A 22,502-nucleotide genomic window follows, 5' to 3' on the forward strand; every position below is an offset into this window, starting at 1 on the left:
TTTTCATGGACAGAATCATAAGGCGCAACCTTTTGAGTAGAGGGTTCATTTGGGATCAATGTGACCCTTTGGCTCCATCAGATCATGCAGTGTGCACAAGGGATTTGTGCAGCAGTGAAGTGGTCTGGATGAGAATCAGCACCTGCTGGAAAATGGTGGCTTGCTCTCTCCCGGTTGGGGTTAAGTTGCTGCCCCAAGTGAAGGAGTTTAAAGGGATAGTTCACCCAAAAATTTAAATGAACTATATCTACTCACCACTACGCCGATGAAGGGGTGGGTAAAGTGTTTGAGTGCACATAACTGTTATGGAGTTTCAGGGGTAAACAGCGTTGCAGCCAGGTCCAATTGAAGTAAATGGCAACCACTTCTTCAAATGTAAAAAAACAACAGAAAAAAACGTAAAATGCCTCCATACTGCTCCTGAGGTGTCCTGTAGGGTTGGGGCTCTCTCATCTGTGCTCCCCTTTGCAGCTATAGTGATTCCTCACTAATCTTGTCTTGCGAGTATCACGAGAACTTGCGATAGCTGCAGTTACGCTGATCACGTCCCGTGCCCCTTGGGCGCGAGCTTAGAGGCAAGAACTTGTGTGGTGTATGTGTGCGACCATGAACGCGGCTCTGGGCTAGGAGAACGGCTGACATTTAGGCTAAAAACATGGTGTAAATTACGTGTTGAATTTGAATGTCAGGGCTTACAGATACTTGGATGACACCACAGGAGCAGTATGGAGGCATTCTATGTTTTTTTTCCTACGTTTTAAGAAGTGCTTCCTATTTACTTCAATTCTATTGGATTTGGCTGCAAGGCTGTTTACCCCTGAAACTCCTTTGAGTTTTGTGGACTCAAACACTTCACCCAACCCTCCATCGGCGTAATGGTGAGTAGATAGTAAGTGAATTATCTCTTTAAGTATCTTGGGGGTCTTGTTCACATATGGGCGGAAGATGAAGCGCAAGATGGACAGGCGGGTCAGTGCAGTGTGAGCCTTAATGTTGGTATTGTACAGGACTGTTGAGGTGTGGAGCTTCCTTGACACCACAACGATCTGGTACAACAAGAAGCATGGCTTTCAATTTACTAGTTGATCTACGTTGTGACTCTCACCTATGGTCATGCGCTATGGGTAGTGACCAAAAGAATAAGATTGTAAATACAACTGGGTGAAATTAGATTTCTTCTTTGGTCAGCTGGGCTTAGCCTTAGAGATAAGGTGTAAGGAGTAAAATCACTGTTCCTCAATCTCGAAGGCGGACGGTTGAGGTGGTTTGGGCATCTAATCAGGATGCCTCCTGAGCCCCTTCCATTGGAGGTTTACTGGGCATGCCCAACTGAGAGGAGACCCAGGGGTAGACCCAGAGATCCCATCCACAACCCAATCTCAGATAAGCGGCAGACATTTGATGGATTGATCAATGGGGGGGGAAAAAGTACCTTCTGGTAGGAAGCAAAGAGAGAACTGACTCCTGACAAAGAGATGAGAGCTTTTTGAAAGATGTTTTTTAGTATATTTTGTGGGACCACTCATGAGAGTAGAAAAATACAAATTCGCAAAAAAGAGTTAACAGACTGTACAGTTTCATTGTATAGCTAACATAAGTACATTAACTCTATATATAGACAGTTTGTGAAGTCTGAGTGAAATCTAATGAGTACACTAAAACACTGTGGACACAGTCTGGTACCATGAGATATCTCTGGTAGTGTGACAGGAGGTGATCCAGAAGACCTCTGGGCCGTCCTGATATCACTAATCACAGTGCCAAACTAGGCCCCCAAGGCTCCCTGAAGGGCTCCTGCACCTTTTCAGGACAGGTGTCCTAATAGAGCTTTCAGGACATCTCAGTAAAATTAAGAACAGCACTGTGTAATTTCACTATGGCAGTCGGCACAAATGTATAATAATGACCATTTTGATCACAGATTGAGACAGACTGGGAGGGGGAAGTGAACTAGACAGTTGAGAATAAGCTCAGTGACAGGGGAAGGTTTGGAAAGCTCTGGACTGGCTAATAGACCTGCCAGGCTAGGTTAGTGAAATAAAGATGTCACCTTATACATCATATAAGCTGACTGCTCCCCAGAGACAAAGGATGCGTCTCTCTCTCTCTCTCTCTCTCTCTGTGTGTGTGTGTGTGTGTGTGTGTGTGTGTGTGTGTGTGTGTGTGTGTGTGTGTGTGTGTGTGTGTGTGTGTGTGTGTGTGTGTGTGTGTGTGTGTGTGTGTGTGTGTGTGTGTGTGTGTGTGTGTGTGTGGGAAGGTTGGGGGTCGAGGCGTATAATGGGGTTGAGCAGCAGAGAGGAGGCAGTCGAACAGGGGGAGTGGAAAGCTTTTTTCTCATTAGTCTACGATCCCATGGGATCCTTTCTATGTTGTAATGAATAGGAGTGCAAGGTGGTAATAGAGATGTGGGATGTTGTGGCAAATCAAGACCTAGATAGGTCAGACTCCAATGGAAGCTTAAGGCCTAATTAGTTTGTAAATATGTTAAAATCAATGAGAGGCAGCACGTTCAGTCTCTTCAGCAGAACAGATATATTTAAAAAAAATAATTCTGTTGAAGGGACTGGATGTGTACTAGGTTTATTTAAATATTTTTTTAATAGGGCAGGGAGGTTCAGACTGCTAGCAGATTTGCTCAGTCCAGCCTGAACTGAATGCTGGTTCAAATTAATCATTTATGCTATTGAGGTTCGTGGAGTTCTAAAACATTTTTTTACTCCTAATTGTCTTAATTAGTATTAGATTTTGTTATGGCCTTCTTCAGAATGAACCACAGTATTGACAGGTCTCTGGCACACAGACAAATCCTTTCAAGTTAGTCATCCATAGCTAACCATTAATTTCCGGACTCATTGCTGGGATTCTATCAGCACTTATTTGTCTTTGACCTGCTTCACCAATACTACCCCCGTCAGTTATAGATGCAGTTGGTAAGATTTCGTAAAATGAGAAGAGGGGTAACAAAAACTTGAGAATTTGAGTTACCTTTCCACTGATGTCCTGACTGCTGTAACTGCAGCAACCAGAAAAAACAACATAGAGAATGCCTGATTCAATGATTTCAGCAACATTGCAAATGTAATAACAAAGCCCTAACCACCAGTAAAAGTTATAATGGAAAAAAAGCTTACGTTAGCCCAAATGCTTTATTACGTTTTAGAATTATCATTGCCTTTGAATCAGATATGTGGCTAACGCATGCAATGTCGTAAACCACTACAACAACACTGCTGTACAGAAACATAACTTGTGCACGAGCAGTGATTGACACTCTGTCAAACACTCCTCCTGGCTCTCATTAGTGGTTTAGAAATGGGAGCTTTGGATTCCTCCAAATTGGATTACAATCAGTAGGTGAAGCCAGAGCATCAGATTGTTTTCTAATATTAACTGCCTCACATTTTACAGTCAGGTCATTCTGACAGTTTTAACAACATTTTTTTGTACGTTTTCTTACTTTCTTAAAGGTCTTTGAACTTGTCCTTTAGGAAACCCTGCCTCTGATAAAATTGCCTAATAGCGGGTTTCAGAAACTTTTTTTAGGGTAAATAAAACATCTCTCAGTACAGTGTCAATGTCAATAGTCTGCACTCATTTATATATATATATATATATATATATATTCTTAGGAAAATGACTGTGTTTAGAAATTAATTTGTGTATGAGTTCATTAAGCTAATTGTTTCTCACTTGCTCTCTCTTGGGGAAATGTCTTGTGATAATGGTGGCATTAGACACTCAGCATCCCCAAAAAGACAATTTCCATTTCGTGTGTGTGTGTGTGTGTGTGTGTGTGTGTGTGTGTGTGTGTGTGTGTGTGTGTGTGTGTGTGTGTGTGTGTGTGTGTGTGTGTGTGTGTGTGTGTGTGTGTGTGTGTGTGTGTGTGTGTGTGTGTGAAACCAGGTGGAGAGTTATATTAACTTGTCAAGGGAGACAATGGAGACATCTCTAAAGGTTTTTTCAGCCCCTTGTGTTCTGCCCTCCTCTCCTCCTCTCTCCCATCTCCCTCTGCTTTCACGTCCTCCTCCCCTCCTCCATGTGAGTGTGTGATGGTTAACATGCCCCTCCCCTCCCTGCCATACACCTGACTTATGGCTGTGCAGTAATAATTTGCCAGACCTTGGCAGGCTGAGTGTACATTAGCATATAAATAGCAGATGCACTGAGTGCCCATCACAGTCGACTACATTTAATTTTTGGTTTATAAGATTGAATGGGTTTTTAAATGCAGTGCCATCAAACTTGCCAAGAGACAAATGAAGTCAGGGGAGCAGTTGTCCGAGGCAGAGCCCTCACATCATTTCTTTAAAGGATAAGAGTCTTATTTAAGGGAGGGGAGAGAGGGGGAGATGCCTTAGAAGCTGAATAAGCAAGACACCTGTGGGAATGTACTTCAGTTTTTAATCCTGTTCTGACATTTTATAACTCTGTAGTGTATCTTTATGCTGAGCATACATTAAATTACCAAAAGTAAGTGGACACCCAAACATTACAAAAATATAAAGTCTTCAACGTACTACTCTTCCTGTTTCAGTTTTTCCACCAGATGTTTAACCTGGCTTCAGTGAACTACTCCCAGTTCAGCCATAAGAGCACCAGTGCACCAGGTCGAACACTGATGATGAGGCCGGGCTCAGGTGTCGGGTGGTGTTGAGGTCAGGGCTCTGGAGGCCAGCCAAGTTTATCCAAAACAATTTCTTTACAGGTCTGGCTTTGTGCACAGGGGCAATGGGTCTAATGTCGAAATAATTGTTGAGTGCTGGAGATTCCTTTTCAGTGGAACTATGAGAGCCTAACCTTGTAAAACAGAGTTTTTCATTTAGTGGGATTCATTTTTTATTTTGGTCATTTATAGGGTGATAGTAATATAATTTTAATGTTATTGATTCCAATGCCAGAGTTTCTGTGTGCAATACGAGGGATTATATTTATGATTTCTCATTTTTAGGAATATAAAATTGTTCCTTACTTTTAACTAAACATGTTAGACCTTCTTTGGAACCTATGTTTCCTTTAAATTCAACACAAAGGCAACCCGGTTGTTTTATTGAATATAAAATGTGTAAAGTCATGTCATAGGCTACATTTTAAACACACCTCTCAGATCTAAAAATGTGGACCAAGAATACGAAGATTTTCCTTGGCATGACACATCTATTTGCTTTTTTTATTTATGCATGAATCTACACCACTTACAATGCTTAATCATAATACATATTTTAAAGAATAAATGTCATAATATACTGCTGCAAAGGAACAGTAGCAGGTGCTTCATCTAGGTGCACACATCCACTTAAATAACCATTGTGTTGACAAGACTTCTGATATATACATCTAATGTTAGCTAATATAGCCAGCTATTATTCAAGTTATTTATTAACTTACAATAACCCTTTAATACTCGTAATAATTGATTTCCATCAGTTAGATATTTTACACTTCATGCAACACCAACTGAAACGCGAAAATCCGTCTTGGCATTTTAATAATCCATATTGGGGATAAAATACAAATTACGATTATTTGAAACATATTATATATAAATATTATTTTTAAAAAAAAGGTCCTTCATGGTGATATGTCACTTAAATTCTTCAAAATGCTCACATGAAGAGTCAGTTGGTGAATCAACAGAAAATTAATAAACAACAAATTTGTTAATTTATTTATCATATAGAGTATATTGTTATTCTAGTAGTTTAATATTGTTAGCTGAATTGGATAAAACAGGCTTTATCATCTTGGGTTATAGAAAAGCTGTAGTGGGCTTTCTCCCCCCCAAATTTATAGACCTAAGGATTAATCGCTTCAGAAATGTAATTGAAAATGTTGCAGCTTCATAAATACGATCCTGATCAGCTGTTCAGTTGTGATTAGTTGTACATGGTTGTTGCTGCAACATCCATTCAAACTTTATTATTGCCCAGGTAACATATGGTCCCATCTTAAGCACACACTTCCAACGAAGCTCTATTTTATTTGGGTGTTACTTATTTTTCTTTCTTCCCTATTTTCCCTTCAGGAGCCTCTTATTTTTTATCTTTGAGTAAACATTGCCATTATAGTAACACATAACCCTGCTTTACTTAAACAACTTTACTTAATTCATTCTGCTCTGTGCAGGAACAGTTTTTTTTTATCTATCTGTGTTGGTATTTAATGTTGAAGTTACCAATATTTGTTTTGTCTCTTTCCTATTACAGTGACACATGGTCCTGCTTTTCTGAAACCATGACTTCTAATTTGTCTGGTAAATCTTGAGGTTTAGTTAAAGATGCAGTTTTTATGTCGTCCGGGGAACTCTGCGGCACTGTGTGATTATCTCCCAGTGTGTGTCCCGGAGAATAAACCAAAGCTCTGTTAAAATGCAAAGCAGCCCCCCCATGCAGCCATGTGGGGGAATAGAGGCCATATTTTAGCCATGCTCCCCGTCAGCAAAATGTTTCTGGAGGAAAGCTAATTCTACGCTGAGACTTACGGCTCTGCCAGGCCGGCCGACAGCAGTTGATGCTATCAGGATTAAATTAAGGTGAATTAGAGACAAAGCTGCAGAAAGAGGGGAAGAAAGGATGATGTTGGGGCAGGATTTTCCTCCAGCTGGGTGATCACTTCTTAGTCTTAGGTCATTGATCAGAGCAGAATAAACCAGCCAGGATTAAAGCAGACAAGCACAAAACCTATAGAGACTATATCTGCGTGTGTGTGTGTGTGTGTGTGTGTGTGTGTGTGTGCTGTGTGCTGTGTGTGTATGTGTGCTGTGTGTGTATGTGTGCTGTGTGTGTGTATGTGTGCTGTGTGGGAATCTATTGTACTGTGAGGATGAATAGTGTAGCAGTGGAGTGGAGTAATGAAGAAAGTTTGGTTTGGTGTTTAAAGTGTTACTCTTCTGTTTAAGAGCATTCTCTCAGGTTTTCTCTTAAGAAACAAACAAGATGCAGTCTCAGTATTTCACAGCTCTAATTCACAATGTGCAGTATCTTTTCTGTGATTCAAAGGATCATTTGTAGTAATAACAGCTCTGTTTTATCTGAGTCAGGGGGATTTTACTCCTAATTTTACTGCAGCTCTACATTTCACACAGTTACAAGTCACTTAATTGTGGGAATTTGTTGTTTCATTTTATGACGAGTTCAGTTTATTCTGGTTATTAATTTTATTCCCTGAAATTAGTGCATGTATACATGAAGACATGGGATTTTTGCATGACAAAACAGTACCAGCACAAGGTCCATAAGGAGCTTTTGTAAGGTTTTAATTGCACCAGAACATCAAGTTTCCCCAGCTAAAACAAGATGTTTAGGTGACTCATTTGATTTGATGTCAACATAAAGATATCAGTTATCGCAGTTATCAATATTGTAGGATTTGATGCAAAGATTATATATAATTATTATATTATTTATATATAAAATAAATACTATCCCTTATATCTACACTGGGATTGTCAGCAGCAGATGTATCAGCTAAGTAGAGACTCTAGAGTTGTGCACCTTAGCGTCATACTGTTTTGGCCTTGTACAGGCCGAACTTGAGGGTACGCTGGTCCTACAATGGTAGTGACAAAATGTGATGGGACTGTAAGCTGCTGGCCCACGTCCACCAACATTTCCCAGTCTTGGGCTTGCTCAAACTGACCACTCCTGGTCAGTGGAGAAGGCCTTCTCTATCCCTGGGCGAGGGAAGGACGTCATTGGTTGCTCTAAGCAGGAAGCTGATCCGGCTTGCTTCCATTCCCCGCAGGTCCTTCCTGCTGATCTTTCTTTTCTCTTTGCTCTCCCATTTCATCCACTGCCCCTGTCTGGCTTGAGTGACAGCCTTTGCACATCTTTCTGCCTTTTCTTGATGCCGGATTTCCAGGACTACCAATTTTTGCCGCTCTGAAGGAGTTGCCTTGTTCCACAGGGGTCTACTCTGACCTAGGCCCAAACCTCCTCTTCCCTGATGAACGTTGTCAGGGATAGTCCAACAGCCCGTATAGATTTGTCTCAGGACTCTGAGAGGGTCATCTCCAGCCTTGTCTTGGTGCATTTAAACTCGATGATGCTTAGGCATCTTGGTTCTCCTCACTACTTTCTCACATAGGAGTTGATCATGATTATCTCCATGTTCTCAACTCTTGCAAGGGGAACAACAACTACTGTAAGTGGCCACATCAGTCTGGGTAACAGGCCAAACTCTAGGCATCGTGCTTTAGCTTGCCAGGTAGCATGGACTTATCGATGTTCTTGTCTGATTTCTGCAGACTGTTGTTTGCAGCAGGGACAGACTAAATAAATTAGAGACTAAAACTGTTCACTCTACTGCCGCAGTCTCACATCTCGTACCAGAGATAATATCTCTTCAACACACACACAAACATAGCTCAGATCTGTAGAGTCTTTTCAGTCATCACAGTCCTGAAAACCGCTAGCAGGTCTACATAGACTGTAGTTGTTTTCTACATTGCTTTTTGGACACGTTGTAAAAACTTGATTTTCACAAAGTAGATATTTTAGACATCATGCAGCTCAGACTGACCCACTTACATCAAGTAACCAGCAAGATGAACTGGAAACCCAAAGGCCATGACCCATGTTGCCTCACAGACATGAGAAACATGATTTAGGGCAGGGGTCACTAACAGGCGGACCGCGGTCCGAGTCCGGACCCAGAAGCCGTCCCGTACGGACCCGGACCTACAGCCAAAACAGAAGGTTATGATTTAAAACCTGACAGGGCGCTTCTATTTGTAACCGGCGCAGCTTTTGTAGTCTTTATGGTAGTGGTTTAGCGGATGAGGAAACGCACAGACCAATTGCATGCGAGTTAAGCCATCCCACGTGATACTACTCAGCCAATCAAGTCTGTGCATTCCAGATGGTAAACATTGCGACTCTACAGTGCGGACAGATGAGAGAGTCAGAGGCAAGTTACACACGAAAAGACGGTAGAAAGAAAAAGAAAGATAGAGATACAGGTAGAGAAAACAAAGGGAGAGATAAAGAGGAGTGAGACGGAGAAAGTTGAGAAACAGAGGAGTGAGACGGAGAAAGGGAGAGAAACAGAGGAGTGAGACGGAGAAAGTTGAGAAACAGAGGAGTGAGACGGAGAAAGGGAGAGAAACAGAGGAGTGAGACGGAGAAAGTTGAGAAACAGAGGTGAGACGGAGAAAGGGAGAGAAACAGGAGTGAGACGGAGAAAGTTGAGAAACAGGGGTGAGACGGAGAAAGTTGAGAAACAGGAGTGAGACGGAGAAAGGGAGAGAAACAGGAATGAGACGGAGAAAGTTGAGAAACAGGGGTGAGACGGAGAAAGGGAGAGAAACAGGAGTGAGACGGAGAAAGGGAGAGAAACAGACGAACAAAGTGGGGGAGTGGGATATAAGAGGGGAAGAAAGTGATTCTATAACTGTTCAATTGTTAAGATGTGTTGAGATTTATTATCTGTAAAATTGGTTGAGACTTTTGAGTCAAGATGTGAAACAGAAAAAGGGAAATTCAAGCTTTTGCTCCCTTTATTTTATTTTTCTGAAGTTAAGCCCTTTATTTGAACATGCACAATTTTCACATTTTATTTATTTTCTCTTATTTTGAAATGCAGCCCTACTTTTATTTAGTTAATGAGAGAACATTATACATATCTGCAATCATACATATATGTTCAGTTCTATGTTACGTGACAATAAATATTGTCCAAACGTTTTTGAATCGTACTGAATTCATTTGATTTGACAGTCAGGTATTTAGTACATGCAGATGTTGATACAACTACTAGGCTAATTAAATATATATCACACTAAATAGTTAGACATTATGATCTTCCGGACCTTTGCTTCAAGAAATTTTCTCTAACTGGACCTCTTTAAATATTAGTTTAATACCCCTGATTTAGGGTAGTCAATCAAAATTCAAGGAAGTGCAGATAAAGAAAATTTCCTCCAGCAAAGGTCCAGAATGTCATAATGTTTAACTGGCGTTATGATTCAGTTGAATATACTGTATATTTAAATAGTAGATGTTTCAACATCTGTGTGTAGCCAGCAACCGACTGTCGTATACGTTATAATGCAGTAATATTTCAACAATGTTTATTTCAGTATTGAACTCGATGGATTATAAATAAGTACTCTATTAAAAAGTAAATGCTCTTTTCTCATGTCAAGGGAAAAATAAGAATACAAAAAAAGAAAACTTTTCTAAAAATGTGCACCTTAACAAAGTGCCAAAAAGAACAAAACATATAAACTAAATTTCCCTTTTTCTTCTTTATGTTAACTAATTTTCACAGTCTCGACCAATGTTTTGGAAGCTTTTCTGGTGAGCTCTTGCTCGTCCTGCCAGGATTTTAAATATGAGATACGAGATATTTTTTGTTTTGGAACTGCCTGTCGGTAGAATGAATAGTCTTGATTAAAAACTCAGTTTTCTCCTGTCTCCTTTTCTCTTTTTAGAGAATCCCATGTGAAGTCACTTTTCTTATTTTTTTTCTGGCTCCCTTCTCACTGTCTTTTTATCCTTTCTCTCATCTGTCTGCGTCTGTCCACTGACTACGGACAAAATGCTCAATTCACAGATTTGATTTCTGTGTGGTATCACGAGAAGATTTACAAGGCATGCAATTGGTCTTTAAGTTTTCTGGGCTATTAAACCAGTGCTGCAAGGGCTAGAAAAACTGCAATAGTTAATAGAAGTTTAGAATTAGAAACAAAATCTATATTATCTTTATGTATATATAATCAGTGTGAGAGGTAGAGAGGTAAAATACTCTCAAGACAATAGGAACTTTTTCATTTCAAGGTACCAAATTTTATGAATGAGGCCTAATTTCTCTCCCTTTTACCACCCACCTTGTTTCTGTCACTGTGCATGCATCAATTGCAACTAATTAGGCAATGATTGTTTGGTTGCTGGTTGATTTGTAATATGAAGTGTTTTAATTGGTCTCTGTTTGCTGGATCGAGAAGTGTGTACTGACTTGCCGCCATGGTTAACTGACTGTCCTGTGGTTCAGTTGTCTGTGTGGATATGTTTCAATCATCATCTAAGGACTCATCATTCGTAAACCAATTCTACATTTTAATAGGCTTTATCAACAGTAACAGTGCAGTCTTCTATCTTATATACACACACACACACACACACACACACACACACACACACACACACACACACACACACACACACACACACACACACACACACACACACACACACACACTCTCTCTCACAAAGGTATTACACATTAATGAAAAAGAGGCCTTTGGGAATAAGAGGTTAGTTTAACGTTAGGTTTGACTGCTCCTCATAAAGCTAATCACTGTGATTATTATGCTGCTAGAATGGTGTGTGTGCATGTGCACGTGCGTGTCTGAGTACGAGTGGTAGCTGCTTCGGCTTTAACAGCTGAGGACATGGAAATGACCCCTGTGTGTGTGTGTGTGTGTGTGTGTGTGTGTGTGTGTGTGTGTGTGTGTGTGTGTGTGTGTGTGTGTGTGTGTGTGTGTGTGTGTGTGTGTGTGTGTGTGTGTGTGTGTGTGTGTGTGTGTGTGTGTGTGTGTATGAGTGTTGTGTTCTGCATTGTAGCTCAGCCAATGCCTAACAACCTCACTAGGAAATTAAAAACCGTAAATTCTGCTTAGCATTGATGGGAGCTCATCACACACACACACACACACACACACACACACACACACACACACACACACACACACACACACACACACACACACACACACACACACACACAATCATTGTCATCCCATTCTCCCCAGAGCCAAAGAGATCACACAACCAAGGGGAGTACAGGAAAGAGAAAAGAAAGAAAAGCAAAGCTGTATGAACAAATTAGATCTTGTGCGTACAAGGATCATGCACAGTTTAAGAGGAAACTACCACTGTAACCAAGCAATGGCTGGCAACTGTCAGCAGCCCAGCAAGAGAGACACTACATGAAAAAAAAGACAACAGTCTATTCTTCAATTTCACATGCCAATATACGTTCCTGCGATCCAGCCTTATACAATGTTTTCCCCTCATCCTGTTACTGTTTGAGTACACCTTATGGGTGCCCTAGTGTACTGCATGTTGCCATAATTGTCAGTGTGAAATGCACTTTTGCACTTAATAAGGAAGTGTAATTTTGGAGGCTATTATTGAGGTACTTGATTTTGAGACAGCAGTGATGGAGGTGTTAGAGCTGCTTTGACTTTCAAAAAACACACTTTTTTTTTCAATTAAGAATTGTTCATTAAAGCTATAAAGTGTTACAGTGTCATATCTAGAAGTGGCATCCAACTAAGACGACTCCAAATACACAAACTAAAATGATCAGTGAGGTAATGAAGAAGCTTACACTACCAGCTAAAGGCTTAAAGGAATCTTTAGAGCTGGTTAACATCTCTGCCCATGAGTTAACCACTCAAACATCATGAAGTGTCCATCTCAGCACACCACTCTTTGGATTTGTTATAATTAGCTCCTAATAATCTGTCTATCAGACTGCCAAGCTGCTTTTTCCTCTTGAGTTAATATCTTTGACAGTCCTGCTCCCATGCTAGCTCGTAGGTGAAGGTGGCAAACATTTTCTGCCCCACAAATGCAATGACAGCAGGTGAGAGAGGCAGTGAAATATTTTAACCATTTTATTACACTAAGTGGGCGAGTGTTGTCCTGCAGTCTTGGCTACAATATAACCTGAAGCTAATCAGTCTGCAACAACACACTAGTTGAGTTGGAAGGTTAATTCTAAACCTTGTAACTAGTAGTTTGATAAACTGTTGACTAGGTCTTCTAATGACATTGAAATATGGTTGAAGGTCCCAGGACAAACAAATCTGTAGACCTTATATGTCAATATACCAACGTCATTGCACTCAAAACAATATTGTGCACGTCAAATAATAGTCTTATTTTTTATATTTAAAAAGAAATAAATATTTTTCTAGTTTTGATATTAACAAAAGCTAAACCTTCCTCAGATGAAGGCCTCTTCAGACGGACAGGATGAGGAGGATGACGATGATGACGATGATGACTTTGATGAGGTTCCAGAGAAAGAGGGATATGAGCCACACATTCCAGAGCATCTAAGAAGCGAGTATGGTGAGTCCAACTACACAAACATTTGTGTGTTACCTCAATCCTACAAACATATGCATAAGTGGTGCAAGTCAATGTACAAAAAGGCCTGGAGCAACCCTAATCTTTCAAATTTCAAACATAGAAACACACACACACACACACATGGTTACAACCAGCTTAGAAATATGGAATAGAACAATTTCCTCAAATTTCCTCAAATTAGTTCATTTTGAGACAAAACAAATTCCCTAGAAACCACAAGGAATTGGCCAGCTAGACTGATGGTTGGCATTTTATCCAAGTCGGGTCTGGTTAATCTCTCATACGATGGAGTTTAATTTGTCATAAATTCATCATATTCATCATCTGCACATGGGTTGCACTTCAATATTTCTAAAAGCACAACATTGATTGCTGTTTCTAGCGATACACACATTAGTAACAGAAGAAAGAACAGCTTAACATATATCTTCACTGATGAAGTCAGTGTCCTGAAGTTCTTCACATTTTTGTGAGTGATTACACTGTGCACGATACAATATAACACTGGGAAATCAAAGAAATGAAAATGGAATTTAACTACAATAACCAACATATGCTACTAATAAAGTGATCAGTGAGAGAATGTTGTTTCTAGTTTAAGATCATTTTGAATGATTTTTTTTACATGTCATGGTTGGAAAGAAAGATAAAATATCTTGATTCAAGCATTACTTGGCATTAGTTGGTAATTCCTTTGGTCACCACCACAAGTTGTGAAACAACCTCGACATATCGCCACCTTCTCAGTTGCTGGTGAAGTTATTAGCAATTGGTAGATTTTTTCCGAATCCAGCTGATACAGAGTAAAATTAACATTCAGCTGTGTGGGGGAGTGATGTTTGTGTTCACCTCATTACACTTAAGTACAGTATTCCCTCTCATTTAGCTCTGTGTTGGGTCTCCACCTCTTCCTCAGGGAAATATCTGACTCTGCAGCAGCAATGATCCACTTTGTTCATCAGCTGCTCCCCGACTGTGTCTGTCTGCTGTTTTCTGCTCAGCAGATAGTGGACAATGGCTCTTTGGAGCGATGTAAAGAACCATGAGAATTAACCAGAACAGGAACGTTTTGCCCTTGATACAATGAGCTGAAACTCAGTATGAACTAGTTATGCTGACGGGTTCTACAGATTAAGTTGATAATTCACGTTTTTATGAAAATATACGCAAATTTTACTTCTGACTTTAAAATCTAACTTTAGCAATTCAATATATGAGGTCCAGCTTAACTCAAATCCCTAGTAAAATAATGGTCTCCCAATGTTTTCATTATCAATCAATCAATCAATCAGATTTTATTTGTATAGCCCATATTCACAAAATAAAAAGGTTGCCTCAGTGTGACATCCTCTACCCTTTACCCTTGACGGGTGAGGAAAAAACATTATGATGTGGGCTATGTGATATAACCAAAAATTATATCAAGATAAATATTTTTATTATAAGTCGATATAAGTGATTATCTCGATAAATGTTTTATCAGTATTTTATATTTTAAATATTTTTTACTCTTGAGTAAAGATTGTAGTTTTAAACTATTCTTTTTTTAGCAGAAAATGACAAACACTTGATAAAATGTTTTTAAAATTTGAGATAGATCAAATATGCGTTATACCTCCTTACTGTGCACGATGCATAAGCATTCTGGGTGAGGCCAAAAATTGTCAACATTTATACTACAACATGTACAGAGTGAAATTTATTTCCCCTTTTCAAATTAAAAGTACATTTTAAGTTATTTCACATTATGAATCTAAATACCTAAAGCAAAAACAAAGCACAGGCCAAAAATTGGTGTGATTACCTACATAGGTTGGTGTTACAGTGGAGTAAATCAGTTGATAGCCACTAATACAAAGTACTTTTGGTGTTAACCCAAGACTGACCATAACTACCTCCTGAGCCTAGCCAGGCTAAAAGGAGTGAGTAGTGACCTGGCCCAGTCTCACATACTGGGTTCTGATGGTTGAGTGTTTGTTTTTGTCTGATTTGAATGCAGCAGTGACTTTTAATGGAGACAGATAGCTTCTTTTTCACAAGCATTTTCCCTGTGTACCTTTGATGGATATTGTCTTGTCAACACATCCATTTACAGTACCTGTTAAAGTATTGGTCCTTCTTGCATCGTGGTTGCATTGGACTCGTATGGATCATGTTTAGCCTCCAGGCATCACAGTGGGTTAGAGGTTAAATGCTCAGGTCATTAACCAACTGCCTGTTCATTTTATTGCTGTGTCAGCTACATAGCAACATGTTTTTTCTAAATATTAGGTGGAATTTGAATGCTGTTAATATCATTATCAGTGAACATGTGAAGGCTCTAGGCAATTGTAAACACTAACTCTCTGACAATGCTGCTCTGTCAGCCATATTCAAACCTCTCGCCATCCCTTGTATAGATTTATATGTGGATTCATATGTGTTTATGTGAGTGTCTGTATTTATATGTGTGTGTTAATGACACCATAACAGAACATGTTGACAGTGCCGTTATTGCTAGGTCAGCCATGTTGTTGTGGTTGTGAGGTGGCCTCTGACCCCTGCTCTGTACTCCCCTCCTGAGTCGTTACATTCACACTGAGCCTCTTCTTTACCTGTGAGGCCGTCCCTCTCTCCTCCCACCGCCCGCCATTACTAATCAATTAGACACAAAAGTAATTAGATTGTATCTGATGGGTCCAAACCAGCTGTGTGTGTGTCAGGGTGATTAGTGGGCTAGATCATTACGATCTGCAGAGGCCATACCAAATTAACAATGCAACCTCTTTAATGAGCCCCTATTAGCCCCGCACACAGATTTTACCACCTCACACACACACACACACACACACACACACACACACACACACACACACACACACACACACACACACACACACACACACACACACACACACACCTGCCATCTCTTCTGAATTTTAAAGGAATCCTGACAGTTATTTACAAAAACATGATTTTGTGCTGCAAGTTAGGAAACCTTTTCTGCTTATTCATCTTTGATATCTTTTTACTGGAGTAGACCTACACTGCTCTGCAGTGGAGTGTTGGGACAAATTAGGTGACACTTGTTTAACACTTGTTCTTTGCAAACAGAAATGTGTTCATATGTAGCTTTAGCTGGAGCAGGTGTATTTGGTGTGTTTAATCTGTATATGTTCACTTTATTCATCTGATTACCAGAACCAACGGAATAATTGGGAGTTAAAAATGTCTCATCATGGAGCTTTATGTCCTCCTCTGACTATTCAACCCAGCCAGTGGTTCACATCTTATTCTAGTTACTTTCTTTCTTTCTCTCCTTTCCCCTGTTGATACCTTGAAAAACATGGAACATGTGTTTTCAAGATGTTTCAAGACGTTGATGAGTGAAGTCAGAGGGGAATGGTCAGACGGCTTGGAGCTGACAAAGGCTACAGTAATTCAGATAACCACTCTTTAGAACTGTGGTGAGCAAAGAAACATCTCAGAAAGACCAACATGTCAAACCAAAAGATGGATGGTCTACAACAGCAGAGACAGGTTCCACTCCTGTCAGCAAAGAAAAGAAGTCTGAGGCTGCAGTGACACAGACTCACAGCACACAATCTTGATTTCTGTTGAGGCTGCAGATGGTAGAGTAACAATCTGGAATCAATAGCATGATTCCATTGACCTGAGCTGCCTAATGTCAACACTCCATGCTGCTGCTGGTTGTGTGATGTTAAATGTTTCCTTGAATCACTCTGGGCCCTTAATACCAATCAATCATATTATGAATGTCACAGTCTATATGAGTAGTGTTGTTGATCATGTTCGTCCATTCATGGTCACAGTTTAGCATCTTATCATGGCTCCTTCCATGAACTTCAGTGACCTCCACAATCACCAGATGTGTATCCAGTAGATCCTTTGTGATGTGGTAGATCAGGAGATTGGCAGCATGAATGTGCACCTGACAAATCTACAGAAATGGTGTTTCTAATAAAGTGCTCAGAGTGTACAGCTGTACTCCGCTCTCACCTTCTTCCTCCCCTCTGTGCTGTTGTGTCATCCTGATTATCAGTCCTCTTATCCCTCTCTCTGCTGTCAGGACACTATCTCTCTCTCAAATTAACATTTTAATTACAGGCCCTCCTTAACCCAGGAAAATCAATACTTCTTTCCGCCTTTCCACTGGCTTCTATCTCTCTCCCCTTACCTTCTCTCTTTTGTCTTCTTCTCTTTTTCTTTCTGCTATTTTGTCTGGTTTGTTTGAAAAGGTGTGAGAGAAGCAGATTGAGACTGTATTTGAAAGAGCGAGTGAAGACAGGATGATTGAAGGGAGAGAGGGTGAGTTTGGGATGATGGTCCGTCACTTGACTATTGACATACGTGGTTGTGTTATAAAAATGTAGCATATTGTAGGACACAGTGAACAGGACCAAGATCAGGATTTTTATTAACACTGGGTTCATTAGCTCTGTGCTAAATTTAGTTTTAAGCTAGTTTATTTAGCTACAATATACAAATCTGTGAATCAAGCTTATGTGAGCCTTGAAAGCAAACCCCTCCAGTCCCTCCCGATCCCTGCTCCAGCACGCTCCACCCAGCCCTCCACCTACATCCCCATGTCGTTCACTATCTCAGCTAATGCAGGAAATGCAGGACTTAGCTTGTCTGTGAGTCTAATAATAGATTGAAACTTCAGTGCAAAAGGAGTAGTAGAAAATAACAGAAAGATGCTCATGTGTTGATTGACTGCCCTGAGCTCCCACCCCTGACTCTGGTCATCTCTGATTGAAAACTTTTGAAGGGATCTATCCTGGTTTCAAGTAAATGACTAATGGTTTCATCCCTTCTTCAATCACCTGAAATGATTTCTGCAGCTTTTTTTGATTATCAGCTGTGAAACCTGCAAACAGCTGGCAGAATTATGCTGTTAGTTTAGATTATTATATCCATCCGAGACACACATCTTTTGTGACAGTGTATTGTCTTCACTAGAATTTGTCATTTGCCATAAAGGCAAGAAAATCTTTAACAAATGTGTCTTTTTTAAACTCTAGCATCCACGAAATCCTTTGTGACGTTGACAGACTTGTATCAGCAGATCTCTGGTTATTTTTATTTGAATTCGAAATAAGGCCTGCGTTTAACACACAGTCTTTTTATACAATCAAGTTTTTCTTTCTACATTTATATTCTTCTACAACTTTATCAGTTGTGTTCGGACAGAAATCAGCAAGTTTGTTTTTTTAATATTTTAATACATTTATTGAAATTAAAAAAATATATAATTGTCCGTCCTATACTCTTTAAACATAGTTTAAAAACTGTCCACTGTGTGAATCTGTTGGTGCACTGTGGCAGCGGTCGACTCTTTGAAGTGTCCAGATCAGCCCTAATAATGTGTGGGATCAGCATGTTGGCAGATCTCAGCTTACTGCATCCCTCTGATCTCACCTGCAGCACAAGTGCATGGCTTTTTGTGTTTAAGTCTGGATCAATCCCCTGAGATCTTGGTGTTTGAACACACACAGACACACACACACGTGCATACACAAAATCAGCAGTAAGCGTTTGCACTAAAAAATGTATCACTTACAAATGTGTCTGTTAAAAGAGAATAGGTCCGCCTGGCTGACTTCATGTCTGACCAATCAAATTACAATGTTTATAAATAACAAATACATATATATATTTGCTCAATACTTGAAAATGAACAAAAACACATGTTTTTTAAGATAAACATTACAACTTATAAGGAAGGAGAATGTCATACAGGCATCAGTGTTGTAAAGTGTATGTTAAAGACAGACATAAAATCAACCTAATCTGAAGTGAAGGCCACGTGGAAGACTCCTAGGATGGCAGCCTTTGTATAACCTCAGGCCCTCTACGATCAAACCACCAACCCTCTGGTTAGTGGACAACCCTCTCTATCACCTGAGCCACAGCTACTCCGCCCCTTAGCACTCCATTTGAGCTTCAAACCAATCAGCAACTTTGTTAAAGAGACACATTTTTCTTTGCCTACGTGATCACACAACTCTCAATATGAGGAAGACTCATCCATTGTGATATTAATTTGTCAAAGTCTGTGTGGACTAAAGGTTTGTTCTGGCTTACTAACTTAATAATAATAAACTTTATTTATATAGCAGCTTTCCAAAACATGGTTTACAAGGTGCTTTACATGATAAAAACAACAGGAATCATAAAAGTGTGATCACAATAACAGTATCAATAGAGCAGTATAACAAGCAAAAACATATTAAGAAAGCAAAATAGATAAATACATGAATAAAAACATTAGGGGGAAGGCTAGTCTATAAAAGTGTGTTTTAAGAAGAGACCTAAACAAGGTGATACATTTCACCATCCTAATCTCCTCAGGCAGGTTGTTCCAAAGTCTGGGGGCATGAATGGCAAATGCTCACCTTTAGATATAAGGCTGGACTTTGGAACAACCAGGGGGCAGTATTAGAGGCTCTCAGGGCTCGTGACGGTTTATGTGTTTGTGGCAATTGACCATGTCACAGGGCTCTCCCTCACACGGCCAGAGACAAAGGTGTCACTTTTCAGCATCTTTTATTAATAATGACACGAGCAACCATAAATTTAACTTAACATGAACAACTAGCTTTTCAGCTCAGTCTCTCAGTCCCAGTGTGTCTTGTGTCTCTCTGTGTGACTCAGTCCTCCGTGAACTTCTCTCATGTCTTGTCTCTCCGTGACTGCCTCAGTCCTTGTGTGTCTCGGTCCTCAGTGTCTCCCTGAGGCAGCTCCGCTACTGCCTTTTCAACCTGAGAATCAATTGGCTAACAGCTCTCACCTGTGCTGATTGATCCTCTGGTACAGGTTAAGGTGTTCTCCCAGCCACCTCCACAATGTTGTTAAAAGGTCAGCTATGTAGCTTGGAGCCAGACCATTCAGGGCTTTAAAAGTGATAAGCAACATTTTTAAATCCACTCTCAATCTAATGGGGAGCCAGTACAAAGATGCATGAATGGGTGTGATATGTTCATGTTTTCGGGTATCTGTAAAAATTTTGGCTACTGGATTTTTGATGAGCTGAAGTGAGGAGAGAGATTTTGTGCTGCAGACAGAGAAAAGGGAGTTGCAATATTCTAACCGTGTTGATATAAATACATGAAGGACGGTTTCTAGAGAGAAAAGGCTTAATTTTAGAAATCTTCCGGAGTTGAAAGAAGCATGACTGTGTGATAGATTTGATGTGGCTGTTCAAAGTGAGGTTGTTGTCAAATATAACACCCAGGTTTCTACACGGAGGAGTAATGACATGGGAGTAAGGACCTAGCATGTTTGTGAGTTCGGTGTGTGAGGAGTTGGTATCAAAAGTATTTCTGTCTTTTTGGGTTCAGCTGAAGGAAATTATGTGCCATCCAGTTTTGAATATCTGTATTCAACAACAGTTTTAAAGTGAAGATCATTTAATTTATTGGGGTTACATCTGAAGTAGACTTGAGTGTCATCTGATTAAAAATGAAAACTGATGTTGTGAGATCTTATGTGGTGACCAAGTGGTAACATGTAGATAATGAACAGAATCGGACCGAGCTACGAGCCCTGAGGAACCCCAAAATGCAGCCTAGACGAGGAGGACTTAGCTTCCCCAATGTTAACACAGAAGGTCCTGTCGGTGAGGTAAGATTTAAGCCATTTCAGGGCCGTACCACTGATGCCCACCCACTCCTCTAAATGGGACAAGAGGATGGTGTGATCGATTGTATCGAATGCTGCACTAAGATCCAGGAGTACCAAAATGGAGGGGGGTCCAGCGTCCACAGTTAAAAGCAAGTCATTCATTACTTTCAGAATGGCAGTTTCAGTGCTGTGGTCGGCTCTAAAACCAGACTGAAGGGATTCAAACTGAGTTTTCCGATATAAAAGCTAAAAGTTGATTTAACACACATGGCAAGCCCCAACTAGACCATGGGGGTTCTGTGGTGTCATGTTTCAAGATGAATTTAACCTCTTACTCCAGCTGAATGCATTTTTTTCAGAGAAGCACTGTTTAAATCTCTGGCCAATTGGTTTAGTTAGTCAATCAGATGAGAGATTGTTGAAAAAACACAGGAAAGATGGATACAAAGACAAAAGAGGGTCTGTTTATCTTATTAAAGTTTGATCATAATTTCTTCTTGTCTTTGTTGTTAGGTTTGGATCCCACTCCTTCCACCTCAGCAGCACCTGTCACAGCAAAACTTCCTGCTAAGAGACCTTCAGCTCCAGCCCCTCATTCTTCCTCACACTCGTCTACCTTCAGGCGTATGAAGCGTCTCACAGAAGAGGAGCAGGATCCAACCTGTGCAGCTGCCACGGTGCGCCTCCTAAGACAGAGCCTTCCTCTTTCTGTGGAGCCCAGGTGACAAATCCTTGCGCTTACCTCCTAACTTAACATTTCCACCTTCTTTAACCTGGACATCCCTTGGTCTATGTTCTCTCATCCTCCATTACCTCTACCTACCATATTTTCCTGTTCTACACCCTTTTCACCTTCTTTCCATCAGCCTCAGTGTGTACCTGCAGTCACCATCACTCATTAGCACACAGGTCCAGCTTCCAACTTTCCTTCCCTCTTACCTCAAATACTAGAGCATGAGCTCCAGTTAATTACACTGTAGCTGTTAGTCTAATATAAAAAAAATATTATTATAGCATTATACTTGCTTTGTGCAAGTACACTTATAATACACAATGAGCTCAACTTTGAGTAATGTGTCACTGAAATAAGCAGACTGGGCAGAAATATGGAAAATGCATATTTGCACATTGCAATTTGGTGCACATTTAAAATGTGATTTACATTGTCATATAAAGTGCATTTAAATAAACATTTTTCTTTTACTTCATTACTTCAACAAGGAAGAGAGGAAATGCAAGTACTGTGAAGCACGATATCCTCTCCTAGTATTTTAAGGGGACACCTCAGCGGCTGATGTTTATGTTCATTGTTTCATGTGTAGCAAGATTAGAGTTTATGACAATTCTTTGATAAATGTATATCCAGTTTAGGCCCAGCTAAAACAAAAAATTTTTTGATAACCATGCAGTTTTGGGCCCCAGTGAGTTAAACATGTAATTGATAGTAGTAATGGATAATTGAAAGCAGGCATGGTTATGTGTAATTTTAGGTTGCTAATGATTTGAAATTTGTAAAAGTAAATTTCATTATAAACATTGATATGACAACACAAGCACTAACCTAAAATGGCTATGTTATGTTGTAAATTATTAATGGCTAATCCTAAACCTGATCCTAGCCCTGACATCTAAGACATGGATAGAGATTAACCTGTTTCCCAAATGATGCTGCCCAAACTACACTGGCCTCTGTCAGCAGACATTATCTTGGGTCCCAAGGCTCCACCATCTAATGACCAGGCTAATTAGGTCAAGCTGAGCACCCTGGAACCTAAT

General features: G+C 40.1%; 1 protein-coding gene across 3 annotated transcripts in view; it reads left to right on the forward strand.

Annotated features, from left to right (window-relative positions):
* uvssa (UV-stimulated scaffold protein A) overlaps positions 1-22,502 on the forward strand; it is a 41,468-nt gene that overhangs the window by 11,693 nt on the left and 7,273 nt on the right. For all 3 annotated transcript variants that reach the window (XM_034598750.1, XM_034598752.1, XM_034598751.1), the window contains exons 9-10: positions 12,956-13,079; positions 21,240-21,447. In XM_034598750.1, the coding sequence (XP_034454641.1) occupies positions 12,956-13,079; positions 21,240-21,447 (332 nt within the window). The remainder of the gene's footprint in view (positions 1-12,955; positions 13,080-21,239; positions 21,448-22,502) is intronic.

The sequence above is a fragment of the Hippoglossus hippoglossus genome, chromosome 10, assembly GCF_009819705.1.
Source record: "Hippoglossus hippoglossus isolate fHipHip1 chromosome 10, fHipHip1.pri, whole genome shotgun sequence".
NCBI lineage: Eukaryota > Metazoa > Chordata > Actinopteri > Pleuronectiformes > Pleuronectidae > Hippoglossus > Hippoglossus hippoglossus.